At 45.2% G+C, this 25875-nt stretch overlaps 2 protein-coding genes across 2 annotated transcripts; both read left to right on the forward strand.

Moving 5' to 3' along the window:
• The first annotated feature begins 5291 nt into the window (after positions 1–5291).
• FAM111A (FAM111 trypsin like peptidase A) lies at positions 5292–24360 on the forward strand. Its single transcript, XM_079789078.1, has 4 exons — positions 5292–5617; positions 14548–14654; positions 19738–19855; positions 21974–24360. Exons 3-4 carry the CDS (start codon positions 19775–19777, stop codon positions 23756–23758), a joined length of 1866 nt encoding a protein of 621 aa, XP_079645204.1. The 5' UTR covers positions 5292–5617; positions 14548–14654; positions 19738–19774; the 3' UTR covers positions 23759–24360.
• FAM111B (FAM111 trypsin like peptidase B) lies at positions 7706–12453 on the forward strand. Its single transcript, XM_079789073.1, has 3 exons — positions 7706–7755; positions 8587–8751; positions 10241–12453. The coding sequence occupies exons 2-3, from the start codon at positions 8671–8673 to the stop codon at positions 12347–12349; spliced, it is 2190 nt and encodes a 729-aa protein (XP_079645199.1). The 5' UTR covers positions 7706–7755; positions 8587–8670; the 3' UTR covers positions 12350–12453.
• Positions 24361–25875: the final 1515 nt, after the last annotated feature.

The raw sequence follows: 25875 nt of genomic DNA on the forward strand, positions 1-25875 counted from the left end.
GCCTCTCGAGCTCTGCAAAGCACTGGTCTGTTTCTCAGGCAGGTCTGTTGATGCCTCTGCTTATTAAAAGATGCAGATTAGCCCTAGCCGGTAAGCCTCAGTGGGTAGAGCAACAGCCTATGGACCAAAGGGTCCCAGGTTCAATTCTGGTCAAGGGTACATACCTTGGTTGTAGGTTCTACCCTGGCCCATGCCCTGCAGGAGGCAATCAATCAATGTGTTTCTCTCACATCCATGTTTCTCTCTGTCTTTCCCTCTCTCTTCTACTCTCTCTAAAAGATCAATGGAAAAATATACTTGGGTGAGGATTAACAGAAATAAATAAATAAATAAATAAATAAATAAATAAATAAATAAATATAAAAGATGCAGATTACTGTGCCTCACCCCAGACCTATTGAACTTAAATACACAGGGGTTAATTCCCAGAATCTATCTTTAAAAAAAAAAAAACTACCCAAGTAATAAGTTTGAACAAAATTGAAAAGGGAAGAACAGAGAGACAGACTTCCTTAATTTACAAATAGGGAAGGGAAACCCCAAGAAGGGAGAGAACTTGCCCAAGGTCTCCCTGCAGGGACCTAATTAGCTGAGAGACTCTAAGGTCAAACTCCTCCCAGACACCCCTGCCTGCTACCCCAAATAGTCCTGTGGCCATAGGCAAACTATCCTGTTTCCCTCTAGGAAATGCTTGATAAAATTAAGCACTTTGGAAAAAGGAGTTAACAGGATAGGGGATTCTGGGAGAGGGTCTGATCTCTGGGCCTCTTGGTTTGGCTGCCCCTAAGTTGGTTGCTGGAAGTTTAGAGACCCCACCCCAGTTCTCTCTCAAAGAGGGGGCAGCTTCTAAGCCCAAGTGAGGTGACCCTTCTGAACTCATGGAAGAACAACAGACCATTTTCCAAGACTGTTGCATAATGTATGTGTTACCAATAATTCTACTTTTGACATGTAGAACAAGAGATGCTAATCCACTCCAACTGGAAGATGAGGAAGGAAGCAGAGGGATTCGGAATCAACACTTAACAGTGAAAGCCCAGGGAGGGTCAAGAAGAGACAGAGACTGAACATGGGAGGGAAGAAAAACCGAAAGAGAGCGAGAAAGAGAGAAGCTTGGGCTCATGACGATGATGATGATGGCCATTCACTGGTAATTACACTTGAGGTAAAGTGAAAAATTTTTAAAGGAAAAAAAAGTTCACAGAGAGATATCTCAGCAGAACTCAGAGAGAAAGACTGCCTTGCCTCCAAGATCCTCTGGTTCTTGGGCGACGTGTATATTTTTAGCTCCTACTAGACCACTTTTATCCATCTGTAATGGCATTCCAACCAGCACACCCTTTCTGCTAATCCCCGAGTTTCCTGGCTCCTTGAGCCTACCTAACAGCTCTCCATTACCAGTCACTGTTGCTTGGAATAATTAGCGAGATGCCATTTGAAGTGGCCATCTTCCATTTCTGCGTTAAGTGTAAAGCTGACCCTCATAAAGAAACCAACTGCCTGGAGCTGGCTGGGTCTGGACCTGTAGGTACAGAGTAGAGCAGGTGTTGTGGCTGTGCTCTGAGAGCTTTGATGCAAACCCACAGCAACTTGGCAGTAGTGACAGAACAGACAGGGCTTGAGGAGTCTGAAGAGCCACCAAGGAAACCTCTCCTCCAGCTGCTGTTGATGTGGTGCTGTTGAAATTGTTCAGCACCCCTAGGGACACAGTGTTTACCCTGAAAAGGCCATGATTGCACATTCCCTTGAAATTAGGCACCTTGTTAGATGTATATGGCAAGTAGTTTGTATTTTATTATAAATGTGACAAGAATACCTTCGGCCAAGTGGCAGGTGGTGGGGCAAATTTACTGTTGTGTAAAAGTAAATTTACTGTTGAGTGTGTTCTTTACCAGCCCCATAGACTGGTAAAGAACACTTCACATTGTTGGAAGAAGTGGGAATGCATCAAATACTAAAGTCAGGACTGGCCCTAGCTGGTTTGGTTCAGTGGATAGAGTGTCAGCCTGTGGACTGAAAGGTCCCGGGTTCGATTCCGGTTAAGGGCACATGCCTGAGTTTTGGGCTGGATCTCCTATAGGGGACATGCAGGAGGCAACCGATCAATGATTCTCTGTCAACATTGACATTTCTATCTCTCTCTCCCTCTCCCTTCCTCTCTGAAATCAATAAAAATATTTTTAAATGGGGGAGGGGGAGGAGAATAAAGCCAGGCCTGGCCAAGTCAGGGAACAAGCCAGTGCTGGTCTCTTTCTTCCTCCTACTGGGCATGTCCGCTGTGCATCAGCCCCTCTGACAAGTTGGTTCGTTTGCCTGCGGGGATGTGGGGAAGTGGAGTGGGAGCGCCTTAGTCCCACCAGACCCCCACAGAAGCGGGCTGTTTGGTGCCTGCTTAGGGGCCATTGGCCCCCTGGGAGCTGGTGAAGCGCAAGGCACAAATGAACAGATGCCCCGCCCCGTGGGATCTGGACCGTTGCCTCTGTCCGGTGTGGGCGATTTTCCTCAGCGGCCCTGCGATCTGGCTAGGGATGCTCCTCCCAAGTCCGCCGCCCACCTGGCAGCATCTGAAGGGCACCGACCACTGCGCAGAAAGCAACTGGGGCAGCTTTGACGGGCGGTTCGCCCAGCAACTCTGGTCCCCTAGCACTGTTCCTGCTCCTGGAAGCCGCAGCCGCGCCTCTGCGCAGTCAGACTCCTCTCACACCCGCCCCACGACCACAGTGGACCCAAGAGCGGCAGGGAAGGGACGGAAGGCACAATTGCTTAAAGTTTATCCCCAACAAGTGGATGAGTGGGACGCAGCGCGATCTCCAGATCCCTAGGGCGGCTGCGCAGGCATGTCCCCGGACCGTGCCTTGCCACTCGCCAGCCCGCCCCCCGCCTTTTCGAGCCACTTGGCGACCACAACCTGGGGGTCTGTTGGCCAGAAGCCCTGCGGGATCTGGAGCCCGGGCTTTCTCACTTCCGGCCATGCAGCAGACATTCCCGCACAGCCCGCTGGGCGTCATCACCACTCCTAGTGCCGCGATCACCAGCAGGGTTGGAGTGGATTCTCCCGCTGTCAGTACTTCTTCTGCATTTGAGTGGGACCTGGAGTTCTTAGGAGGGATTGGCATGGAGGTTTGGGGGTAGGAGGAGGGAGGGATAGGAGGTTTCTCGTGGTGGGAACCCAATTCCCCTTCTCCACCTACAAAGGCCAAGAATTTTACACCTCGAACGTCATTAGGAGACAGTGGGGAGGGGTCAGCTGTTTCAATGGGGAGCCATGAGGAGCTGGGGGTGAGGGTGGGGGTGTTGAAAGTGTAAATTGCAGAACTGCACTCCAGAAGTACTGCATGGAGATCTTGGGGGTGGGATCCCCTACCTTCCTTGGTCACAAGTCCACAGCAGGGAGTTCACAGGCACAAAGTTTAACCTGAGCCAAGCTCCTAAATTTACAAATGAGGAAACTGAGATGCCCAGGCGGGGTACAGGAAGAGAATTTGAGGAAAGACACCCTCTAATTGTGCTGTTGGTGGGGTGGTGGTGCAGGTGGTGGTGGTGGTGGTGGTGGTGGTGGTGGTGGAGGTGGTGGGGGATTCTTCTCAGCCTTTAGGGTAAGGTGACCAGACATCCCGCTTTTGGCTGGACAGTCCTGATTTTTAACAATTTGTCCCGCATCCCGCGGCGTTTTAAAAAAGTCTTGATTTTTGGAAAGAATGCACGACAAGCTAGGGAACGGCGGGAGAACGGGAAGGGAATATACGGTTTTCGGCGGCCATGTGGCTATTTAGCCAGGATATGAGTTTTATATTATTTTTGTTAATTTTATAATGTTAAACTTTAATGATAACAAATAATTGTTGAGAACTGATTATCGAGAACTGCTTATCAAAGTTCGCACTGTTGATCAGTTGTTAGAATTCGACCACCATTGTTTGGACTTAATGAACAATGGCATTTTTTGGGATTGGCAACGACGAAAACATTTTGTAACTGTCTCTCAGATGATACACATTGTACTGCATGCTAGTAAGCTAGTTAAACAAGTGATGTCATTACAAATCAGCTATTCAGATAATTTAGGTAAGTAATTTATTTATTTATTTCATAAATACATAAATTTTCTTGAATTTAGCAGACAGTACTCGTGTTATTTGTATTTTATAGTGGCGGCAAAAAGTCTAGCACCGGCCTTGAAAGTGACACTTACGACTTACCTTACGGCAAATTCAGAGGAAAAATAATACAAGTTAGTATTGTTATTATTTAGAAAGAAATATAGGATTAAAATAATTTTTAAAATATAGTTACTTTGTAACAATCAAATTAATTTAATTTATAAACTAACAATAAAATATGTTCATGTAATTATGTACCTACTTACTGTGTTTTTAACCAATATGTATATAATAATTTATAGTATAATTTTAAATTATTTTTTTAGATTTTTAACATAATGAGTAAGAAAATAGGATGCAAATTCAACGATGATCTAAGAAGTGAATTTCCCTTTATTAAAAAAAACAAAAGCGATTACAATATAGACCAAATTTTTAATCAAGAACCCCCCGCCCCCCCCCCCCCCCGCCCGAAACCGGTTTGGCTCAGTGGATAGAGCTGTGGCCTGCGGACTCAAGGATCCCGGATTCGATTCCAGTCAAGGGCATTGGTTGCGGGCACATCCCCAGTAGGGAGTGTGCAAGAGGCAGCTGATCGATGTTTCTCTCTCATCGATGTTTCTAACTCTCTATCCCTCTCTCTTCCTCTCTGTAAAAAATCAATAAAATATATATATTTTTAAAAAAGACACACACCCCCTCCCCCGTCAATGGTGTCCCGCTTTACCAATGTTAAAATCTGGTCACCTTACTTTAGGGTGGAGTGGCGGTGGCCAAGTCCCACAGACGCCACCGCAGGAGCGGGCCGCCTGCTACCTGCGTTGGGGCCTTTTGGTCCCCTGGAAGCTGGTGGAGCGCAGACGCCCTCGGGATCCGGACCGCTGCCTCTGTGGATCTGGGCGATTTTCCGCAGCGGCCACCAGGGCTGGCCCGGGATGCTAGTCCCACCGCACCGCCCCCCTCGCAGTGCCTGAAGCGCCCTGGGGCAGCGGTGGTGGGCTGTTTGCCCCGCAGCTCAGGTCAGGGCGCGCTGTTCAGCCCCTCGCCACTGCCAAGCAATCAGAGCCCAGGGAAGGCTCAGGACCCCGCGCCTCCCACATCCTCCCCACGCTGGCTCAGCTCCTCAAGCGGCCATAGGGATTGGGGGGGGCGGGGGGGGCGGGGGGGCAGGGAGGGATGGAGGGGCACACTTACTCAAATTCGTCCCAGAAAACGGAAGCTGGCCGTGGACCGAAAGTGGGAGCGAGTGGATGGGCGGGACGCAGCGGGACTTTCCTGATCGCTAAGGGGGCTGCGTGGGCGCGTCCTTTCCCGCCAAGCCACGGGGCGCCTCTACCTCTCCATCTATTGGCCAGAAGCGGTGCCCCCCCTCCCCGCCCGCCCCTATTGCGCGGGCTTTTCCACTGGCAGGCTGCGCGGCAGAGGTTCTTTTGACGGCCCGCTGAGCGCCACTCCGCAGCTTCTGTGACTCCCAGGGCAGCGCTCACCAGCACCTTTGGGGCAGATTCTCTGCTTCTGTGAGTGGTTATTTTGCACTTGAGTGGGGCCTGGAGTTCTTAAGGGGTGGTTGACAAGGAGGCACTTTCCAGGTGGGAGGTGGGGGAGGAATGGATAGGCAGCTTCCCATTGTAGCAACCCCCTTCCAGCTCCTGACCCTCAAGGTCAAGAGTTTTACACCTGGAAAGTCACTTGACCCTGTCCAGGCAGCTGTTTCAACAGACCTGCAGTGAGCAGCTGGGGTGGGGTGGGGTGTATGTTAAAGTGCAAATTGCAGAACTGCACCCAGAAGTACTGCACGGTGATCTTGGGGGTGGGGGAGGGGGAAGTAATCCCCTACCTTCCTTGGTCACAAGTCCACAGGGGGTAGATCACAGGCACAAAGTTTAACTTGAGCCAAACTCCTTAATTTACAAATGAGGAAACTGAGATGCCCAGGCGGGGTACGGGAAGAGAATTTGAGGAAAGACACCCTCTAATTGTGCTGTTGGTGGGGTGGTGGTGCAGGTGGTGGTGGTGGTGGTGGAGGTGGTGGTGGTGGTGGTGCAGGTGGTGGTGGTGCAGGTGGTGGGGGATTCTTCCAGCCTTTAGGGTGGAGTGGCGGTGGCCAAGTCCCACAGACGCCACCGCAGGAGCGGGCCGCCTGCTGTCTGCGTTGGGGCCTTTTGGTCCCCTGGAAGCTGGTGGAGCGCAGGCGCCCTCGGGATCCGGACCGCTGCCTCTGTGGATCTGGGCGATTTTCCGCAGCGGCCACCAGGGCTGGCCCGGGATGCTAGTCTCACCGCACCGCCCACCTCGCGGTGCCTGAAGCGCCCTGGGGCAGCGAAGCAATCAGAGCCCAGGGAAGGCTCAGGACCCCGCGCCTCCCACACCCTCCCCGCGCTGGCTCTGCTCCTCAAGCGGCCACAGCGGACTGGAGGGGGAGGGGGGCTAGGCAGGGGGGAGCAGGGAGGCGGGATGGAGGGGCACAATTGCTCAAAGTTTGTCCCAGAACGGAAGCTGGCCGTGGACCGAATGTAGGAGCCCGTGGATGGGCGGGACGCAGCGGGACCTTCCTGATCGCTAAGGGGGCTGCGCTGACTGTCTTTTCCACAAGCCACGGGGCGCCGCTACCTCGCCATCTGTTGGCCAGAAGCGATGCCCGCCCCCCCCCCCCCTCCCTATTGCGCGGGCTGTTCCACTTGCAGGCTTCACAGCCGAGGTTCTTCTGACGGCCCGCTGAGCGCCACTCCGCAGCTTCTGTGACTCCCAGGGCAGCGCTCACCAACACCTTTGGGGCAGATTCTCTGCTTCTGTGAGTGGTTATTTTGCACTTGGGTGGGGGCTGGAGTTCTTAAGGGGTGGTTGACATGGAGGCATTTTCCAGGTGGGAGGTGGGGGAGGAATGGATAGGCAGCTTCCCATTGTAGGAACCCCCTTCCAGCTCCTGGCCCTCAAGGTCAAGTTTTACACCTGAAAAGTCACTTGACACTGTCCAGGCAGCTGTTTCAACAGACCAGCTGTGAGCAGCTGGGGTGGGGTGGGGTGTATGTTCAAAGGGCAAATTGCAGAACTGCATTCCAGAAGTACTGCATGGTGATCTTGAGTGGGGGAGGTGAGGGATCCCTTTGTCACAAGTCCACAGCAGGGAGTTCAGAGGCACAAAGTTTAATCAGCCCAGCTCCTTGATGTACAAATGAGGAAACTGAGATGCCCAGGTGGAGTGTAGAGAGAGGTTTTGTGGAAAATGCCTTCTAATTGTATTTGTTGTTGAAATTGGGGGAGAGGGTTTATTTTCTAACCTTAGGCAGTTTTCACCATTGTCACCCTGTGCCTTCTCAGCTGAATACCTGAGAGGAGCCCTCTGCATATAACCTAGAGTTCTCTCTGTGTGTCCTGTGAACAGAGACCATCTTGGTCTGTCAGCTCTATCTCCTCAAAACAGGAATTCAAACCCACTCTGCCTTGCTGTCCCTCCTTGCAGCCTGGCCTGGAATGTCTCCAGGCACTCACCCCCTAGAAACCATAGGGTGTACTTCATTTATGACTGCCCCTAACTGCATGGTGACCAGTTCCTTGCCAATCAGGGTTTCATATATTTTGCCCATTTTGTCTTCTTTTGTTTTCAGACAGGAGGGTAAATTCTGTCCCTGTCACTCCACTTACCCAGAAATCCAAGGTAATGCCTGCTTTAATGTTCTTGTCTATCTGTCTGTCACTGGTGTCTCTTCTGGGTCTGTTTCTGTTCATTGATTGCTCTCCACATTATTGGCAATATTTTCCTTCTTCTTTTTACTCCTGATCATTATTAATTGGTAAGCAAGCTTGGTTACTTTTATATGTTGGGGGTTGCTTTAGATGCTTGTGTTCCTGTCAATATTTTCAGCTTTTTTCTCACACACAGTTACTGTCCTTGGAAACAGTTGTATCCTTGCAAATCTTGCTTTTCAAGTTTGTCAGGTGGCACCATAGCAGCCTTTTGCAGAAGGGCTGGGGAGGCAATCGCTTTCTGAGTACTCTGCCTCCGAAGCTCATGGATTATAAAGTTTTCTAGTTTGACCTTGGAGCACAGAAACTATTCTCAGCCCTGTCTGCGTCTCAGAATTGGTCTATCTTTTCCCTATGTGGAGTTCTTCCCCTGGCTTCCAACAGTTTCATCACTGCCATGCACTGACAGAGACTTACCTGAAATTTCTAGGGGAACACACCACAGGTCTCCGACTCTCCATCTCTCTGTCTGCATAACTGTTGCTCTCTTCTCTCTAGCACTCTGACTCACAAACTTGAACCACCTAGGCCTCCCATGACCCTCAGCTTGTCTTCTCAATTTGGGAAACAGCCAGGCTCCCCACCCTGAGTTGTGGCCTGCAAACTGTCCCAGACAATGAGCTAGACATCCGTGGGGCTACCTCGGTTCACTCCCACTCTCAGGGATCAGAGGTCATGGTTCTGAGCTGCCTGCTGCCCAGTATTTCAAAGCTGTCATTTTGTATATCTTGTGTTGTTTTAGTGACTTCAAGTGTGAGGATAAGCCCGTTCCTATTTCTTCATCTTGCCAGTAGTGGAAGTGTGTTAGATTCTCTTGGAACTCATCATGAATCCCGTGAAACGTGAAGAGAACAACTCACTCAGTGCTACTGAATATGACCAGAGTACCAGACCTGAAGTTTCAGAGGTATGACTGCACTTTACACCTCTTGGCTGGAACAGCATTCTAGAGCCATGGTGCTACATTAGGGTCCTGGGAGGGGACTGTTCATAAAGAATGGCAGTTATGGCCCCTGCTTGTGTTGTTCCAAATATGTTTGGGGGCATCATCCACATATGTGTTTCTGTAGCATGAATGATAGTGTATGAATTAACAATGCAAAAAATGCCTTGTTAGACAGGTTGGCTAATCAACAGTATAAACACTTAATATTGGAAATATAAGCAGGTCTAAATAGTAACAGAGCTCATATTTACTGAGAAATTATTATGTACCTAGAATTATGCCTGTCGCTTCCTATGGATTATCTCATTTAACATTAAATGTAACTCTCTATGGTAGATATTATCACCATCCCTTCTTTACAAATGAAAAAAAAAACACACAATAAAACAACTTTCAGAAAGTCACAAAAGCAATGGACTTCAGAGCGAGGATATTGAACCTAGGCAATTAATCAGAGCCCAGTTTTTGACCAACACACTTTTTTATTCAAAAATGGGCAAAATGCTAATATTAAACTGAGCCAGTCATAAGTTATTTTAGTGTGCAGAGAAAAGAATGCTTATTTATTTGCATATGAATATATACATTTATTTGTATTTGAATATGTATACATGTCTGTATATCTAGTCAATACTGTGATTTGTCGAGCATTTTATTATATTTCTTTAATGCTGTTGATACCGTATACCCAATAGAAACTCAACAGATGTTTAATGGGAATTTTTAAAAGATGATGTTTAAAATGTCCAAAAGATGTATTTAGTATGTCCAGCTTTACTAGTCATTAAACAAATGCAGATTTTTTAATAGTGAAATTAGATGATATTTCATCTACAAATTGGCAAGCATTTAAAATGAGAATACTGAAATTATTATTATTAAACCACACACTAATCTTGTTGGACAATGGGGGTGAGTTGATGCGACTTTTCTGGAAAGCAGTTTGGCAGTAGATTTGTTGTGAAATAGGTTTATAAGTTTAGTCTCAGTATTTCCACTGCCAGGAATCTGGCCTAGGGAAATAATCAGATGGGCAGACAGAAATGTTTTAAGTGTAGAACTGTTTATCATATCAGAGTAGTAAAACATTGGAAACGTTCTAAATATCCAGTAAAGAGGAATGAATTAAAAATTATTGTACATAAAAATATCCTATTGTGTTTTCAAAGGTTTTCTACAGAAGTGAAAGCACTGGTGGATGGCTTATTGAAAAATAAACTCTTAGACAGAATAATATAAATTAAGTAACATAAGATTTATATCTGCATATTAAATCTTAGGGGGAAAAACAAAATACACAATGTTTATCTCTAGCAATGGACTAATGATGGACATTTTTCTCCATTCTTCACTACCCATCATATTATTGATTACTTTTCCAATTATAAGAACATGAAACACTATTATTCAGGATGATTCTGATAGAAAGTTTCATCTTTCCTTTCTTAAGGATACTGGCATGAAGCTGACATGTGCTGGCACACCTGATGATCATTCTCCATCTGATAACAGAGGATGCAGCAGCTCCATTGCACTTAAATGCGAAGTCAGTGGGCATAAAACATCTCTTAAAACTCAGAACCCAAATGGTAGAGACTGTGAAAAACGTTATTTCACTTTTAGTTGGGATAAAAGATTCGGAAAATTAGACCGTAGTGTGTATACAGCATCTGGTGAACTCAATGAGAGTATCTATTCAGCTCTGATAGCTAGTGAAAATTTCCATGAAAGGATGGAGAAGCATTTTAATAAGAACATTATTGCTTATGAAGAGAAAACAATAGGAGGATATGTAAATATAGGAATGCCTCTCAAGTGCCTCCCTACACATTCTCACTTAAAAATATTATTTTATAAAAGTATGGGGAACAAGAAAGAAAATGATACTTCCTCCACCGGGGAAAATGTTCAGCTGTCACGCCAATATAAAAATCCCAACGATGTCGAATGCATTCTGTTTCAAGTTGTGGCTATTGGGAAGACAACTAAGAATATTGTGAAGATCAGGGGATTTCATGAAAAGGCAAGTACACTTTGTGTCTATGCCTTGAAGGGTGAGACTATCCAAGAAGCCCTTTGTAAAGATGGTCGATTTCGGTCTGACCTGGACCAGTTAAAGTGGAGACTCATAGAAAATCATAAGAAGGTTTATGAAAAACAGTCCAGAGTGGAGGATGTATCTGGGAAAACCTTAGAAATGGAAATTCCTAAAGAGCCACCTGTCAAGAAGTTTACCCATAAGAAAATTGAGCAGAAGAATGCAAGTGCCACTGGTGAAATCAGTCCCCAGGATCTGATGCCATCTCAGGTCCAGGTCCTCAAACCTGAGACAGATGGAGAGACTGAAGATGTAGAATACAACTGGGAAAAAGTTCTCCCACCTCGAAGTCTAGGACATGACATTGAAGATAAAAAACGCCGGACAATTTCTGAAATTAAAAATCATTATCGGAAAAATCACAAAATAAAATACAGGAAACAAATCTCACTCATTTGGCAAAGTCCACAGCTGGGTATTCAATCTGCTATTAATTGGGATATCCAGGAGAAGACAACTGATCCCTGGCTAAAGAATTGCAAAATGTTGGATAAAGTTATAATTCAACAATATCCAAATTTTAGTGAATATGCACTTCATATGAAAAAGTTTTTTCGGGAAGAACAGAGGAAAAACAAACTGTCACCATCTCAACAATTCAACATATATGAAAAGCACTTTGCAAAAGCGACTAAAAATTCTACTACAGTTGCAAACTATGAGTTTCGTACCCAACGTAGTAAGTCAGTCGGGTACATCTATTGGGGCAAAGGCAATGCTACTTGCTTTGTCTTCAATGATGGTTTCATTTTCACCTGTCAACATGTTGTACACAAGATGGTGGGAGAAGGCACAGATCCAAGTTTGTGGCCAGATATAATAAGCAAATGTGCAAAGGTAACTTTCACTTATAAAGAATTATACTCTATTCCTGTAGAATGCTTTTCCATTGAGCCATGGTTTGAAGTGTATGATAAAGGCCTGGATTATGCCATTTTAAAACTAAAAGCAAATGGAAATGGATTTCCTCCAGGCCTATTTGAACAAATTTCCTCTTTGCCACCTAGTGGTTCGCTTTATTTAATTGGTCACCCAGACGGCCAGGTCAAGCAAATAGATGAGTGTGCTGTGATTACTATAGTGGATCGTGCAGGGAGGTACTCAGACCTTGCTTTCTCTATGTTTACCCCAAGAAGTTTCCCACCTGTGGCTTGGCGCGGTGACGCACTTAGTTATGATACTTGTTTTATGGAGGGGTCCTCTGGCTCCCCAGTGTTTAATGCAGCTCACCAAGTCGTTGCTATACACTCCTTCGGACAGTTTTATGAATGTCAAGGTAAGAAGTGTGGCTTAATTGAATATGGCTATTCCATGGAATCAATTCTTCGTGATATTAAACAGAAACATGAGGCCTTTTATAAACTGTTAACCAAAGGGAAAAATGAGAACCTCAATCAAGAGAAAAATAATAAACAAGAGTCGTCACTCCAAAATCATCAGATGGAACCCATGGAACATTAGAAGAAAATATGCCAAGAATTTAGAGTATGTGGGGCTGTTTTCTTAAAGTATAATAAGGGGGCTTTCTTGATTAAAAAACATTTAGAGAATCGTGTGGATGTGCAAAATACGTAGTAGAGCTGAAATAAATAGACTTTCTCATTGGCTTCAAAAAATTGAAACAATATCAATTCTCAGTTAAAATATGCATCTTCCTTATACACATACAAAGAATTTGGTATTTGACACCCTAAACACCACCCTGGTGATGTGATTCTTGTTCTGTGTCTAACAAGTTAATGGGGAAACGCACCTACAAGGAGCTTAGTGCCAATGATGCTCCTTAGGTTATGTTCATTCCCAGGGCACATTCTCTCCCCAGAGATGCCAGGCAATTTCCACAGCACCATTCTCTACCACCTCTTGCCCCTCCTAACTTTTTCACATCTACAGCTTCTACAAAGACAATCTGCAAGTCCCCTCAGACTATAATTTGTTCTCCACTTTTACATACATGTTGCTACCATCAGTTTTTTCCCTAACCTTTTTCATACTATTTTTACAATTAGGCTCTTAAAGTGTGCTCTCTGCAAACCCCACCCAGCACCCAGAATCAAAGCAGTGATGGCAGTTCTCGGTGTATTTTTTTACATTAGGTCAAGTTAGGAAAAGCTTTCCCCCTTATCCCACCAACACTACCACTTTCACATAAACATCTATTTTTCTGTACGTTACATAAGAGTTGTCACCATCATCACCTACCAATTATATTCTCCCCCTCTTTGACCAGCTGTTCTAACATAGCACCCAATACTGAAGCATCTGCTCTTCTTCAGGTTCTTAACCAGTAAGATGTATCCTTGAGTCCCGTGCAAAGCCCTCTTTGATCATCTGTTGGGAGATGCCTGACTCTGGAGTCCTTCCATCAGGACCCTCTAGTAAGGCGCGTCCTGGACGCCAGGAGTGCGGTGCTGGCTTCTTTCTTCCTCCTGCTGGGCATGTCCGCTGTGCATCAGCCCCTCCGACAAGTTGGCTCATTTGCCTGCGGGAAAGTGGGGGTCCCCAAGTCTCGCTAGACCTCAGCTGTCTGCTTTGGGGCCACTTTGCCCCATGGGAGTTGGTGAAGCGCAGGACGCGAATGCACGCCCTTGGGATCTGGACCTAGTGTTCTCGATTTTCCGCAGCGGTCCCAGGTCTGGCCGGGGATGCTAGCCCACCTCGCAGCGTCTGAAGGCATCCATCACCAGGCACAAAGCACCCGGGAGTGGGGAGCGGGAGAGCGGTGACACAAAGCAATTCTGGTGGCCTGGAGCACTGTTCCCGCCCAGTGCAATCAGCGCCTGGAAATCACGGATCCCCTGGCTCCTCCCACATCCTCTCCTCCCTGGCTCCGCTTCTCAGGCGACTACAATGGACCCGGAGGGGCGGGGGAGGGGTGGAGGGACAGGATTGCGAAAGTCTGTCACTGAAGGTGGAAGCTGGCAGTGGACCAAGCTGCGAAGGACGCAGTGGGACGCAGCAGGACCCAATGACAGCTAGGGCTGCTGCGCGGGCACGTCCCTGGGCGGCGCCTCGAAACTCGCCAGTCCGCCCGCCCCTTCTGGCACGCCCCTTGGCGGCAGCAACCTGGCCTTCTTCTATTGGCCACAAGCTGAGGAGCGCGGGCTTTTTCACTTCCTGCGGGGCGGCCGTTCACAGCCAGCCAGCTGAGCGCCATCTGCCAAGCCCCAGTCCCACTGCAGCGGTCCCTGGCACGGATCGGGCAGATTCTCCGCTTCTGTGAGTGTATCTTCTGCATTTGGGTGGGGCCTGGAGGTCTTAGGGGGTGCTTGGCATGGCGGTATGGAGGGGTGCATAGTCAGCTTTCCTCGCCACTGCCAAGCAATCAGAGCCCAGGGAAGGCTCCGGGCCCCGCGCCTCCCGCACCCTCCCCGCGCTGGCTCAGCTCCTCGAGCGGCCACAGCGGACTCGGAGGGGTGGGGGAGGGATGGAGGGGCACAATTGCTCAAAGTTCGTCCCAGAAAACGGAAGCTGGCGGTGGACCGAGAGTGGGAACGAGTGGATGAGCGGAAGGCAGCGGGACCTTCCTGATCGCTAAGGGGGCTGCGCTGACTCGTCTTTCCCGCCAAGCCACGGGGCGCCGCTACCTCGCCATCTATTGGCCAGAAGCGATGCCCCCCCCCCCCCCCCCCCTATTGCGCGGGCTTTTCCATTTGCAGGCTTCACAGCAGAGGTTCTTCTGACGGCCCGCTGAGCGCCACTCCGCAGCTTCTGTGACTCCCAGGGCAGCGCTCACCAGCACCTTTGGGGCAGATTCTCTGCTTCTGTGAGTGGTTATTTTGCATTTGAGTGGTGCCTGCAGTTTTTAAGAGTTGATGGACAAGGAGGCATTTTCCTGGTGGGTGGTTGGCTAGGGATGGATAGACAGCTTCCCAGTGTAGCAACCCCCTTCCAGCTCCCGGGCCCTCAAGGTCAAGTTTTACACCTGGAAAGTCACTTGACACTATCCAGGCAGCTGTTTCAACAGACCTGCTGTGAGCAGCTGGGGTGGGGTGTGCAAATTGCAGAACTGCACTCCAGAAGTACTGCATGGTGATCTTGGGGTGGGGGGGGGGGATCTCCTACCTTCCTTTGTCACAAGTCCACAGCAGGGAGTTCACAGGCACAAAGTTTAATCTGAGCCAAACTCCTTAATTTACAAATGAGGAAACTGAGATGCCCAGGTGGTGTATAGAGCAGTGATGGGCAACCTTTTGAGCTTGGTGTGTCAAACTTCGCCAAAAAAACTGAGCATAACTCGGGTAGTGTGTCACTTTGAGGAAAAAACTAACTCCAAGACTCTAGTCGCAAATGTTTCATCCTCAGGAGCAGCAAATGTTTCATCCTCGGCATGCGGCCGCGTGTCATCAGAAATGGCTACGCGTGTCAGTGCTAACACACATGTCATAGGTTCGCCATCACTGGTATAGAGAGAGGTTTTGTGAAAAATACCATCTAATTGTATTTGCTGTTGTTGTTGTTGTGGGAGAGGGGTTCTTTCCTAACCTTAGGCAGTTTTCACCATTGCCACCCTGTGCCTTCTCAGCTGAATACCTGAGGCGAGCCCTCTGCATATAACCCAGAGTTCTCTCTCTGTGTGTCCTGTGAACAGAGACCACCTTGGTCTGTCAGCTCTATCTCCTCAAAACAGGAATTCCAACCTGCTCTGCCTTGCTGTCCCTCCTTGCAGCCTGATCTGGAATGTCTCCCCTAGTAACCATAGGGTGTACTTCATTTGTGACTGCCCCTAAATGCAAGGTGTCCAGTTCCTGGCCAACCATAGTCCTGAAGGTTGTTTCAGGCTGGTGGGACTTTCTGAAACCAACACAGCATCAACTAGTTCACCTTGCTCCTGCTTCCCCTGTTTCCTAGGAAAGCAAAGAAGATGGAGTGGGGAGGGTTTGGGGAAGCTTAGACAGATATGAAAGTGAAAATAACCCTGAGGCCAACAGAGCGGCAGTTTGCCAAAGTGGGGCTTCTTTTCAAATCTCTGCCCCACCCGCTGCCTGTCCAGCTGGTCAGAGCTAACAACAGGGCACGTTCTCCTGGGCCAGCTCTCTGCGCAGCTCCAACAAGAGCTGACCTAGGTTGGGGTCTGGATTCGAGTTCCGGGTGTTGGTGGTGCTGAGGTGATCCGTGGAATGGGTGAGGGCGGGGCGCCGGGCCGCAGGGTGCTCTGCTGGGGCTGGAATGTGGAAAGAGCTGCCTGCCCCCTGCCCCAGCTGGGCCACACAGCGCTGCCCACCTGCGGGGTCCAGCAGGCACAGGTTTTATTTCAGTGGATGCCTCTTGTCACAGGCTGTGTGCTGGGGGAGAGTGTCTGTGGGCTTGATGGAGGCCTAGGATCAGCGGCGATCAGATCCCTGCTCTCTACAGCCTAGTTCAGCTCCAGTGGGCCAGCCCAGGGCCAGAGAGGAGTGAGAAGGGAGAACACGAGAGGGAGAGACAGGAGAGGGAGGGGAGAGAGGAGGAACCAGAAAGACCAGAAGAGCCATAAGGAGAGGGAAGGGGGTGAGGGAGAGACAGAGATGAGAGAGAGAGGAGATGAGAGGGGAGATGAATTCCAATGGGGAGCCCTTGAGTGGGCTGGAAATGGATGAGCCCACCCAAGTTTACAAACAGAAAACTAAGGCCAAGCGAATTGTATCCCTGAAACCAATATAATTTTATTAGCCAATGAAACCCCAATAAATTCAATAAAAATTAAAAGAAGTTCCTGGCACATAATAGGTTCTCAATAAATTTGCTTAACTAGTGAATAAATGAAAGTGAAATGGCTTGGTCAAAGAATTAGTAAGGCTTATATTTTGTTACATATTATTAAATTGCCTTGCAGAAAGGCAATTAATGTATTTTTGTTACTTACATCTTATTTTTTAAGTTTGTTATGGTGTAAATATTTCATAAAGTTTCAAATCTTTTACCTTGTGGTTCTGTCTTAGGGGCAGTGATGTGTAGGGGTAAAAGCCCAACAGCTTATAAAAGCCAATTGTCAAATTTTCAGAAACTGTGAGAATCAGTTGTAAAATGTAGCCATTATTTAAAATTATGTAAACTTACAATTAAATAAATTATATTTAAAACAAAAATAATAAAAGCATTCCAAAAATGAACAAATGGAAAACTAAGGCTGAGAGAGGCTGAAGTGAGTTTCCCGAGAAGCTCATTACCAAAAAATGATGAAGCCAGGGCTCTAGTGCAATGTCTAAGAGTATAAGCATAGTCTCTATTTATTTATTTTCATCTCAAAATTTAAAAATGGTTTTTATTAGTATAATTAAGAAACAGCTAAATTAGAGACTACTTATTCCTGCTTTTTAATTTAATTTTTTTCAATTACAGTTTACATTTAATATTATTTTGTACTAGAGGCCCAGTGCACAAATTTGTGCACCAGTGGGGTCCCTCAGCCTGGCCTGTGGGATCAGGCTGAAACTGGCTCTCCAACATCCCCCGAGGGGTCCCGGATTGTGAGAGGGTGCAGGCCAGGCCAAGGGACCCCACCAGTGCATGATTGGGGCCAGGGAGGGAGTCGGGAGGTTGGCCAGCAGGGGATGGACTGTGGGAGGGCTCCAGGGCATGTCCGGCCCATTTCGCTCAGTCCTGATGGCCAGACCCCAGCAGCAAGCTAACCTACCAGTCAGATCATCTGCCCCTTGTTGGTCAGTGCACATCAAAGCAGCAGTTGAGCGGCCTTTGCATATCATTAGCATATGATGCTTTGATTGGTTCAACAGCCTACTGGTCCACTGGAAACTTAGCATTTTAGGCTTTTATTATATAAGATTAGTTCCAGGTGTACAACATAGTGGTTAAACAATCATATACTTTACAAAGTGTTCCCTGGATAAGTCTAGCTTTCACCTGGTGCCATTGTTATTACAATACTATTAACTATATTCCTATGCTGTACTTTCCATCCCCATGACTATTTTGTCCCTACCAATTACACTTCTTAATCCCTTCACCTTTTTCACCCAGCCTTCCCCCACCCAATCTGGCAGCCAGCAGTTTGTTTTCTGTGTTTATTAGCTGTTTCTGTTTTATTGTTCATTTATTTCATTCGTTAGATTCCACATATAAGTGAAATCCTACGGTATTTGTCTTTCTCTGTCTGACTTATTTCACTTAGCATAATGCCCTCTAGATCCATTCATGTTGTCACAAATGGTAAGATTTCATTCTTTTTATAGCTGAGTAATATTCCATTGCATATGTACCACAGCTTCTTTAAAACATGGTCTTTAGATAAGTTCTACTTGACAAGTAAATTGACGCTGCACCACTGAAGGGGAACCAGGGCATAAATTAAGCAACAACATGAAGAAATAAACCAGGAGGTGAAATTTCTGCAAACAACTTCTCTGTTCTCTTCAACAAATCACGCTTTTTCTAGAATAAAATAAAGTTAAGAGATATAATAATTAAAGACAACTTATGTACTTCAATTGAGTCTTAGTCTGAATAAATTAATATTGTGATTGTGTAAGAAGAAGGCCTAAATTTTCAGAGATAGAAAGTGATGATTAGGGTTAAAATGTCATGATGTCTCTAACTGTAAAATAATCTAACTTTTTTAAATGATGCAATTTTTTTAAAAATGAGCGCTTGGTAGCCCTATATGATAAGTATGTGGAGGCTCATTATATTATTCTGTCTTTTTTTTTTTTTCATTTGAAAATGTTTATAAAAAGTCATCAAAAGTATACTCTCTGAGGCTTTGTGACCTTGAGTAAATAGTTTAATCTCCATGGGTGTTCAAGTTCTTTACCAGTAAAATGGCCTAATCATACCTATCTCACAGAGTTGTAAGAATTATATTGGGGCCCTAGCCGGTTTGGCTCAGTGGATAGAGCATCCGCTGGTCACTGATTCCGGTCAAGGGGATGTACCTTGGTTGCAGGCTCCCTCCCCAGCCCTGATCTAGGCATGTGCAGGAGGCAACCATATATCTCTCCCCATCCCTTCCACTCTTTCTAAAAATCAATGGAATCCTCAGCTGAGGATTAACAAAACAAAACAACAAAATAATTATATTGGATAGTTTATGAAAAGCACATAAAACAGGGCATAGTGCATCATATGCATACTCCATTCATTGATTGATTGTTTCTTTATAAATGCACCTTTAATGAGGAATTGCCATGTGACAGACATTGTGTTAGATGAAGACAGGCGTCTGCTGCCCTTCTATGGCTTCCATTCTAGTGATATTTATCACTATTGAAGATTTCACTCTTTTATTGGTATTGTTCATTCTCCTCTGGGGAGACATCAGAGGAAATAGAGAGGGGGAAATACTTCTTTAAACAAACAAAGTAAAGCAGCAACCAACATTCCTAACTTTTCAGGCAAACTCTCACTGTACATCTATTTTGTCATTATGGTTATTTTCCCATCATTTTCCTGGAATTACACCATCCCCCTGTGCCATATGCAATTTAAATGGAGGCCAGATTTTAACATCAGTGTAGCTAGAACACACGTTTGAATTCTCCAACTGCAATTCCTTCTCTAGTGTATCTGCTTTTGAATTTTATCTCTGCCATGTAGCTCTGGCCTTGGGGAGGTCACCTAACTTGTCTGAGTTGTACTTTCCTCATTTGCAAAAGCAGCTGTACCTACTTGGCATGGTATCTGTGGGCATTGGCAATTAGAGATAATTTTTGAAAAGTATTCAGGATTGTTGTCTATCAAGGAGAGCTTTTATGATTGGAGTGATTATAGTTGGTGGATAAACTGTCTACTTGGTAAATTAACATCTCTGAGAAGGGGGAAGCTGGAGCTACAGTGAAAGGTCCCTGTTAATCTTATCCTCTGTACAAACAATGGTTGCTATGATGATATTGTTCTAACTTGAATCTTTGTAGTGTTTCAGCTGAACTGCCTATTCATCTTCAAGCCATCATGAGCTCTAAGAAACGCAGGTCACAGAAAGTCTCATTCAATGCAAGGAATAATATGAAAATTGAGCACTATTTTCCTCAGGTATGTTTGTCAATACTGTTTACAGAATGTATCAATATTATACTTAGCCATCCTTGACACTGGGGTTTATAGTCTTCCTGCCAAGAAATTACCTCATTGAATGTAGGGAATGTTAAATAAGTTAAAATCTTTTTCATTCATTGTATTCTTTCTGTTTGGAGGAGTGGCAGTGAGGAATTTTAACAAAAATCTCATTCTTGCTGAGTTTGGTGCCCTATCAAAGCAGTCTTTAACAAAAAGCTATTGTAACATTTCCTGAACAACAACAACAAAAATCAAATATAATGTATTACAGTAACATATGGAATAAAAACAAAAGTAATATTATTTCATAGCATGAAAATATATACCATGCAAATATGGCTGATCTTTTTTATAATAATAATACATCTGCTTAGGGTTTATAATTTATAAAATAATGTTTTAAATATTTAGTCTTACTATAAGTTTACTAAGCAAGCAGGGAGGACTTTCTTATCCTCGATTTGTTTATGAAGAGAGGAAAAGAAGTGTGTTGCTTCTTAAGGCAGTAGTGAAATGAATACTTGGACTCAAATTTACTGACATTAAGTGGGGGTCCTTTGTACTAATTGGACTCTATTATCATAGCAAACCATCGTATTCCTTCTTAAGTCTAAAATGCTCCTTGAATTTATTATGAAAGGCTGAAAGATGGTGAGCATTTGAGAATGCAATTTAAAAGCCTTTCTTTCATTCTGATTCTAACTAGAACATCCAAGTATGTAGAAAAGCCAAGCCAAGCCTAGTTCTATTTTTCTCTGTCCCACTCCATGACAGTGCAAGCTAATAATCATGTAAGCCCCAAGGTTCCTCTTTGAAACTGTCTATATCTGCCCAAGAATTCTTTGAATAGTTGGAAATCCATCCTAGTGTTCCAATGGACTGTGCGACAAAGATGCTTCTGACAATATTAGGCTGGAGAGATGCTCTTTCAGAGTTCATATTTATGCCCAGAATAAATTTATATTACCTTATGTTTCTTTTGTTTTAATCCAGAATAGTAGTACCATTACAAAGAAGGAAAATAAAAGTTAATTCACTAATGTGCCAGTCACTGTGCTAAGGATTGTCACACAGGATGTTACACTTAATCTTTGCAGCAATTCTGGCATTGTTATTCCCATTACCAGCAAGTGGCATCTGTTGGCACTCATGCCATGATAGATATTTCTTGGCCAATATGTATCTTTTGGACATAGGAATCAGATGCTCTTAATTTTTTATTCAGTTTCTGCTATTTGATCAATTCTCCTTATGTAATTCCTCTCCTTTCCCCCCATCCCTGATTTTTAATATAATGACATATAAAAACAGGAATTGTGGATATTAAATATACAGGAAAAGAATATGTAGTCTAATGTAAAAATGTTGGACTAAATATTGAAGTTCTGATACTGTCTTCATTAATTATTTATTATGTAATCCTAAGAAAGGCACTGACAGGAAAAACTTTCTGTGCCTCAGTTTCTCCATCAAAAGGACAGAGATGCCATATTTGTTGCTCCTCATTTCATAGGATTTTGGAATAAATTGATGTAATAGAGGAAATAATTTAAGTTCTTTACATGAAAGATGGTAGGTGAATCAGGGTTTTACTATTAGAAATAACTATGTTATTATGACCAAATAATTAGTTAACTGATGATGATTTTGTTTAACATTAAATGCCCAATAATAAACCATGGTACCTTATTCTTGCTGAGTTTGGTGCTATAAGAACAAGTTTTTGGTGCAATCCATTACTGTGATTAGAAAAAGTAAAAATTATTCAGAGACCTGATAGAATTCTCTAAGAGAGCTGGCAGACTTTTAAGCATCTCTTCTTTTTTTAATGGACCTAGAAACACTTGTTTCTTTCCTATTTCTCAGGGGGGAAATGCACCAATCTGGCATAATTAAAAGCTTATCTAACTGATGGGATGGGAAACTCAGCTTATACCTTGGCTCCCAACTCAAACTTTGGTTTAATTCTATTTACTGGCCTTTGGAGATTGGTTCTGAGTTTCCTAGAGAAATATTGTGAATTGCATACTAAAAAGAAAAACAAAATATAAGAGTTGCTTCCATCATTTTAGAGTCTTTAACATTTCCTTTTAGGTCAATAAAGAACAAGAGAATAATCCCAGTACTCCTCAAATGAAGACGGGCTCCAGAAAAGGCCCAAATGATATAACTAATACCCAGGCTCAAGGACCCAAAGACCAGGCTATATCCCAAGATAAAGTACTTTACATTACCTTGCGTGTACACCACAGGAAAAACAAAAAAAGGAAACACAGACTCACACATAATGAGAGGGCTAGCTTATCTGTGGCACTTGACACGCTTCAGGCTGTCAAAGAAGAGAGAGAACGACAGCAAGGCAAAGAAATGCTGGTGCAGGGCATAGAAGGAATTGAAGGCTACATAAACCTTGGAATGCCCCTCAGTTGTTTTCCTGAAAAATGCCACCTGGAAATTACATTTGCCCAGAGTAAAAGTGAGCAGAAAAAAGGGAACCAGATATTTGGCCGGCATGACAAGGCATCTACTGACTGTGTCAAATTTTTTATCCACGCAATTGGGAAGAAGATAAAAAAGATTGTCAAACGCGGGGAACTTCACAAAGAAGGGTGCAAACTCTGCGTCTATGCTTTCAAAGGAGAAACCGTCAAGGATGCTGTGTGCAAGGATGGCAGATTTCTTTCCTTTCTGGAGAACGCTGATTGGAAACTCATTGAAAACCTGGACTCCATTGTAGAAAGCACACAGCGAGTTGATGACTTAGAGGGCAAGCTCTTTCAGGTTGAGGTTGAGAAAAAGGAGGGCTCTAAGGTAGCAGCCACTCAGAATTTTGATTTGGCAGCCACTCAGAATTTTGATTCGGCAGACTCTCAGAATTCGGAGTTGGAGGAAAGAAACACCTGTGTGTTAAAAGAAGAAATTGTGGCCCAGTATCCTAGTTTGAAAAGAGAAACTGAAAAAATTAGAAAAAGCTTCAAAAGGAAATTGAAAACAAGAAAGGGGGAAACAATATTTCGTGCACATAAAACAAACTTTGGGAAACAGACAAAAAACTCTATCCCGGTTAAAATGCTCAAACTTCTTTCTCGTCGTAGTGACTCAGTTGGGCACATAGAATGGGACAACAATGGGAACACGGGTTGTGCCACCTGCTTTGTTTTTACAGGGTTGTTCATTTTTACTTGTCGGCATGTAATAAATTACATTGTGGGAGATGAAATAGAGCCAAGTAGGTGGGCAGACATAATTGGTCAATGTGTAAGGGTGACATTTGGTTACGAAGACAGAGAAGAAAAAAATAACTATTTTTCCATTGAACCTTGGTTTGAGATATCTGATGTAACTCTTGATTATGCTGTTCTGAAATTGAAAGAAGATGGACAACAAGTACCTGTTGGACTATATAATGGAATTGGTCCTGCTCCACTTAGTGGGTTGATATATATTATTGGTTATCCAGGATGGGAGGTAAAGTCTACTGATGCTTGTGTTATAATCCCTCAGTGTCAGCGAGTACAGAAATATCGGGAACATCTTCAGGCTAAGGGTTATAATGACGACATGCAGTATATCCATATGTACACTCAAAGAAGTTTCCAGGACATTGTTCCCAGACCTGATGTGATTACCTATGACACCACTTTTTACTTTGGGTCTTCTGGCTCACCAGTGTTTGATTCAAAAGGTTCATTGGTAGCCATGCATACTGCTGGCTTCCGTAATCACTACCAAAGTGAATTTTCCAGTATCATTGAGTTTGGCTCTATTATGGAATACATCCTCCATGATATTAAACAAAATTATGGAACATGGTATGAAGAATTATGCATAACTCAGCAGGATGTAGAAATGGTGAGTGGTGAAGAGGGAGAACAGTGAGAATTCAGTCTGTTTCTGAGACTAGAACTAGTGTAACAATTGTGGTTTTTTCCACCTCTATATCTTTTCCCTAAGTTCAGTTGCTTGAAGACAGGATCTAAGACTTATTCATCTCATTATCTCCAAAGTCTGGCACATAGAAAGTAAGTGGTTAGAAAACGTGTGGGTCATTTGGTAGCAAAACTTAGGGCTTCAATTAATTTTTTCTCCTAACTAATTTTTATTCTTGAGAGTATTACAGATGCCTTCCATTTCCCCTCCATTTGCCTCCCTCCACCCAGCTCCCGTCCCACCCCAGGACTGTATCACACTATTGTCTGTGTCCATGGGCTATGCATATATGCATGTAAGTTCTTTGGTTACTCTCTCCTCACCTCTCTCCCCACTTCGCAGGTGGTGGGAAGTTGGCTGTGGGAGTCCACTGACCACCAGGGGGCAGCTCCTGCATTGAGCTTCTGCCCCCTTGTGGTCAGTGCACATCATAGCTACTGGCCAGTCATATGGTCGTCCAGTTGTAACGGTAGCTTAGGCTTTTATATATAGACTAGAGGCCTGGTGCACAAAATTCGTGCATAGGGGGGCAGTGTCCCTCAGCCCAGCCTGCACCCTCTCCAATCTGGGACCCCTCAAGGGATGTCCGACTGCCCGTTTAGGCCCGATCCCGGTAGGATCGGGCCTAAACGGGCAGTCTAACATCCCTCTTACAATCCAGGACTACTGGCTCCCAACTGCTTGCCTGACTGCCTTCCTGATTGCCCCTAACCACTTCTGCCTGCCAGCCTGATCACCCCCTAACCACTCCCCTGCCAGTTTGATTGATGCCTAACTGCTCCCCTGCCAGCCTGTTTTCCCCTAACTGCCCTCCCCTGCAGGCCTGGGTTCCTCCCCCCCCAACTGCCCTTCCCTGCAGGCCCGTTCACCCCCAATTTCCTTCCTTTGCCGGCCTGATCACCCCTAACTGCCCTCCCCTGCAGGCTTGGTCGCCCCCAACTGCCCTCCCTTGCAGGCCTGGTCCCTCCCAACTATCCTCCCCTGCTGGCCTGATCACCCACAACTGTCCTCCCCTGCTGGCATCTTGTGGTGGCCATCTTGTGTCCACATGGGGGCAGCCATCTTGTGTGTTGTAGTGATGATCAATTTACATATTACTCTTTTATTAGATATGATAGAGGCCTGGTGCATGGGTGGGGACTGGCTGGTTTGCCCTAAAGGGTGTCTCAGATCAGGGTGGGGGTCCCCTTGGGGCGTGGGGCAGCCTGGGCCAGGGGCCTGTGGTGATTTGCAGGCCGGCCACGTCCCCCCTTTCCCCCTCCCCCCCCCCCCCCCCGCGACCCAAGCAGAGGCCCTGGTATCTGGGATTTATTTATCTTCTATAACTGAAACTTTGTAGCCTTGAGCGGAGCCAAGCCTCCTGCTCACTCCATGGCCGCAGCCATTTTTGTTGGGATTTATTTATCTTCTATAATTGAAACTTTTTAGCCTTGAGTGGAGTCCAGGGCTGACCAGAGTGTGCAGGAAACTTGGCTTTCTCCATTGCCAGGGAAACCCAAGCCTCCAGCTTGCTCCGTGGCCGCATACTCGCTCCTGATTGGCTGGTGGGCATGGCTTGTGGGTGTAGCAGAAGTACAGTCAATTTGCATATTACTCTTATTAATTAGATAGGATAGATAGCTTTTTCAGATTGATTTCTGTCACTTAGCAATATGCAATTGTGTGTGTATACTGCAATTTGTTTATTCATTCACCTTTTGAAAAATCTCAGATGCTTACGGTTTGGGGTGATTATAAATAAAGCTGCTATAAGTATTTGCATACAAATTTTTGTGTGAACATATGTTTTCAATTCAAATGGGTAAATACCAAAGAGGGTGATCACTAGGCTGTATGGTAAAATCTGTTTCACTTCGTAAGCATCTGTTGAACTGTCTTCCAACACGACTGTACCATTCTGTGTTCCTACCAGCAATGGAGGAGAGTTCATATTGATTCACATCTTCACCAGCACTTGGTATTGTCACTTTTTTTGGATTTTGAACATATTCATCCTGTTGAAATGTATGATATTCTTCAGGATATTATGGGATTTATCATGAAATTGGAACTGTCTTAGATGATCT

This window comes from Cnephaeus nilssonii (assembly GCF_951640355.1).
Source record: "Cnephaeus nilssonii genome assembly, chromosome: 13".
NCBI classification, from domain to species: Eukaryota; Metazoa; Chordata; class Mammalia; order Chiroptera; family Vespertilionidae; genus Cnephaeus; species Cnephaeus nilssonii.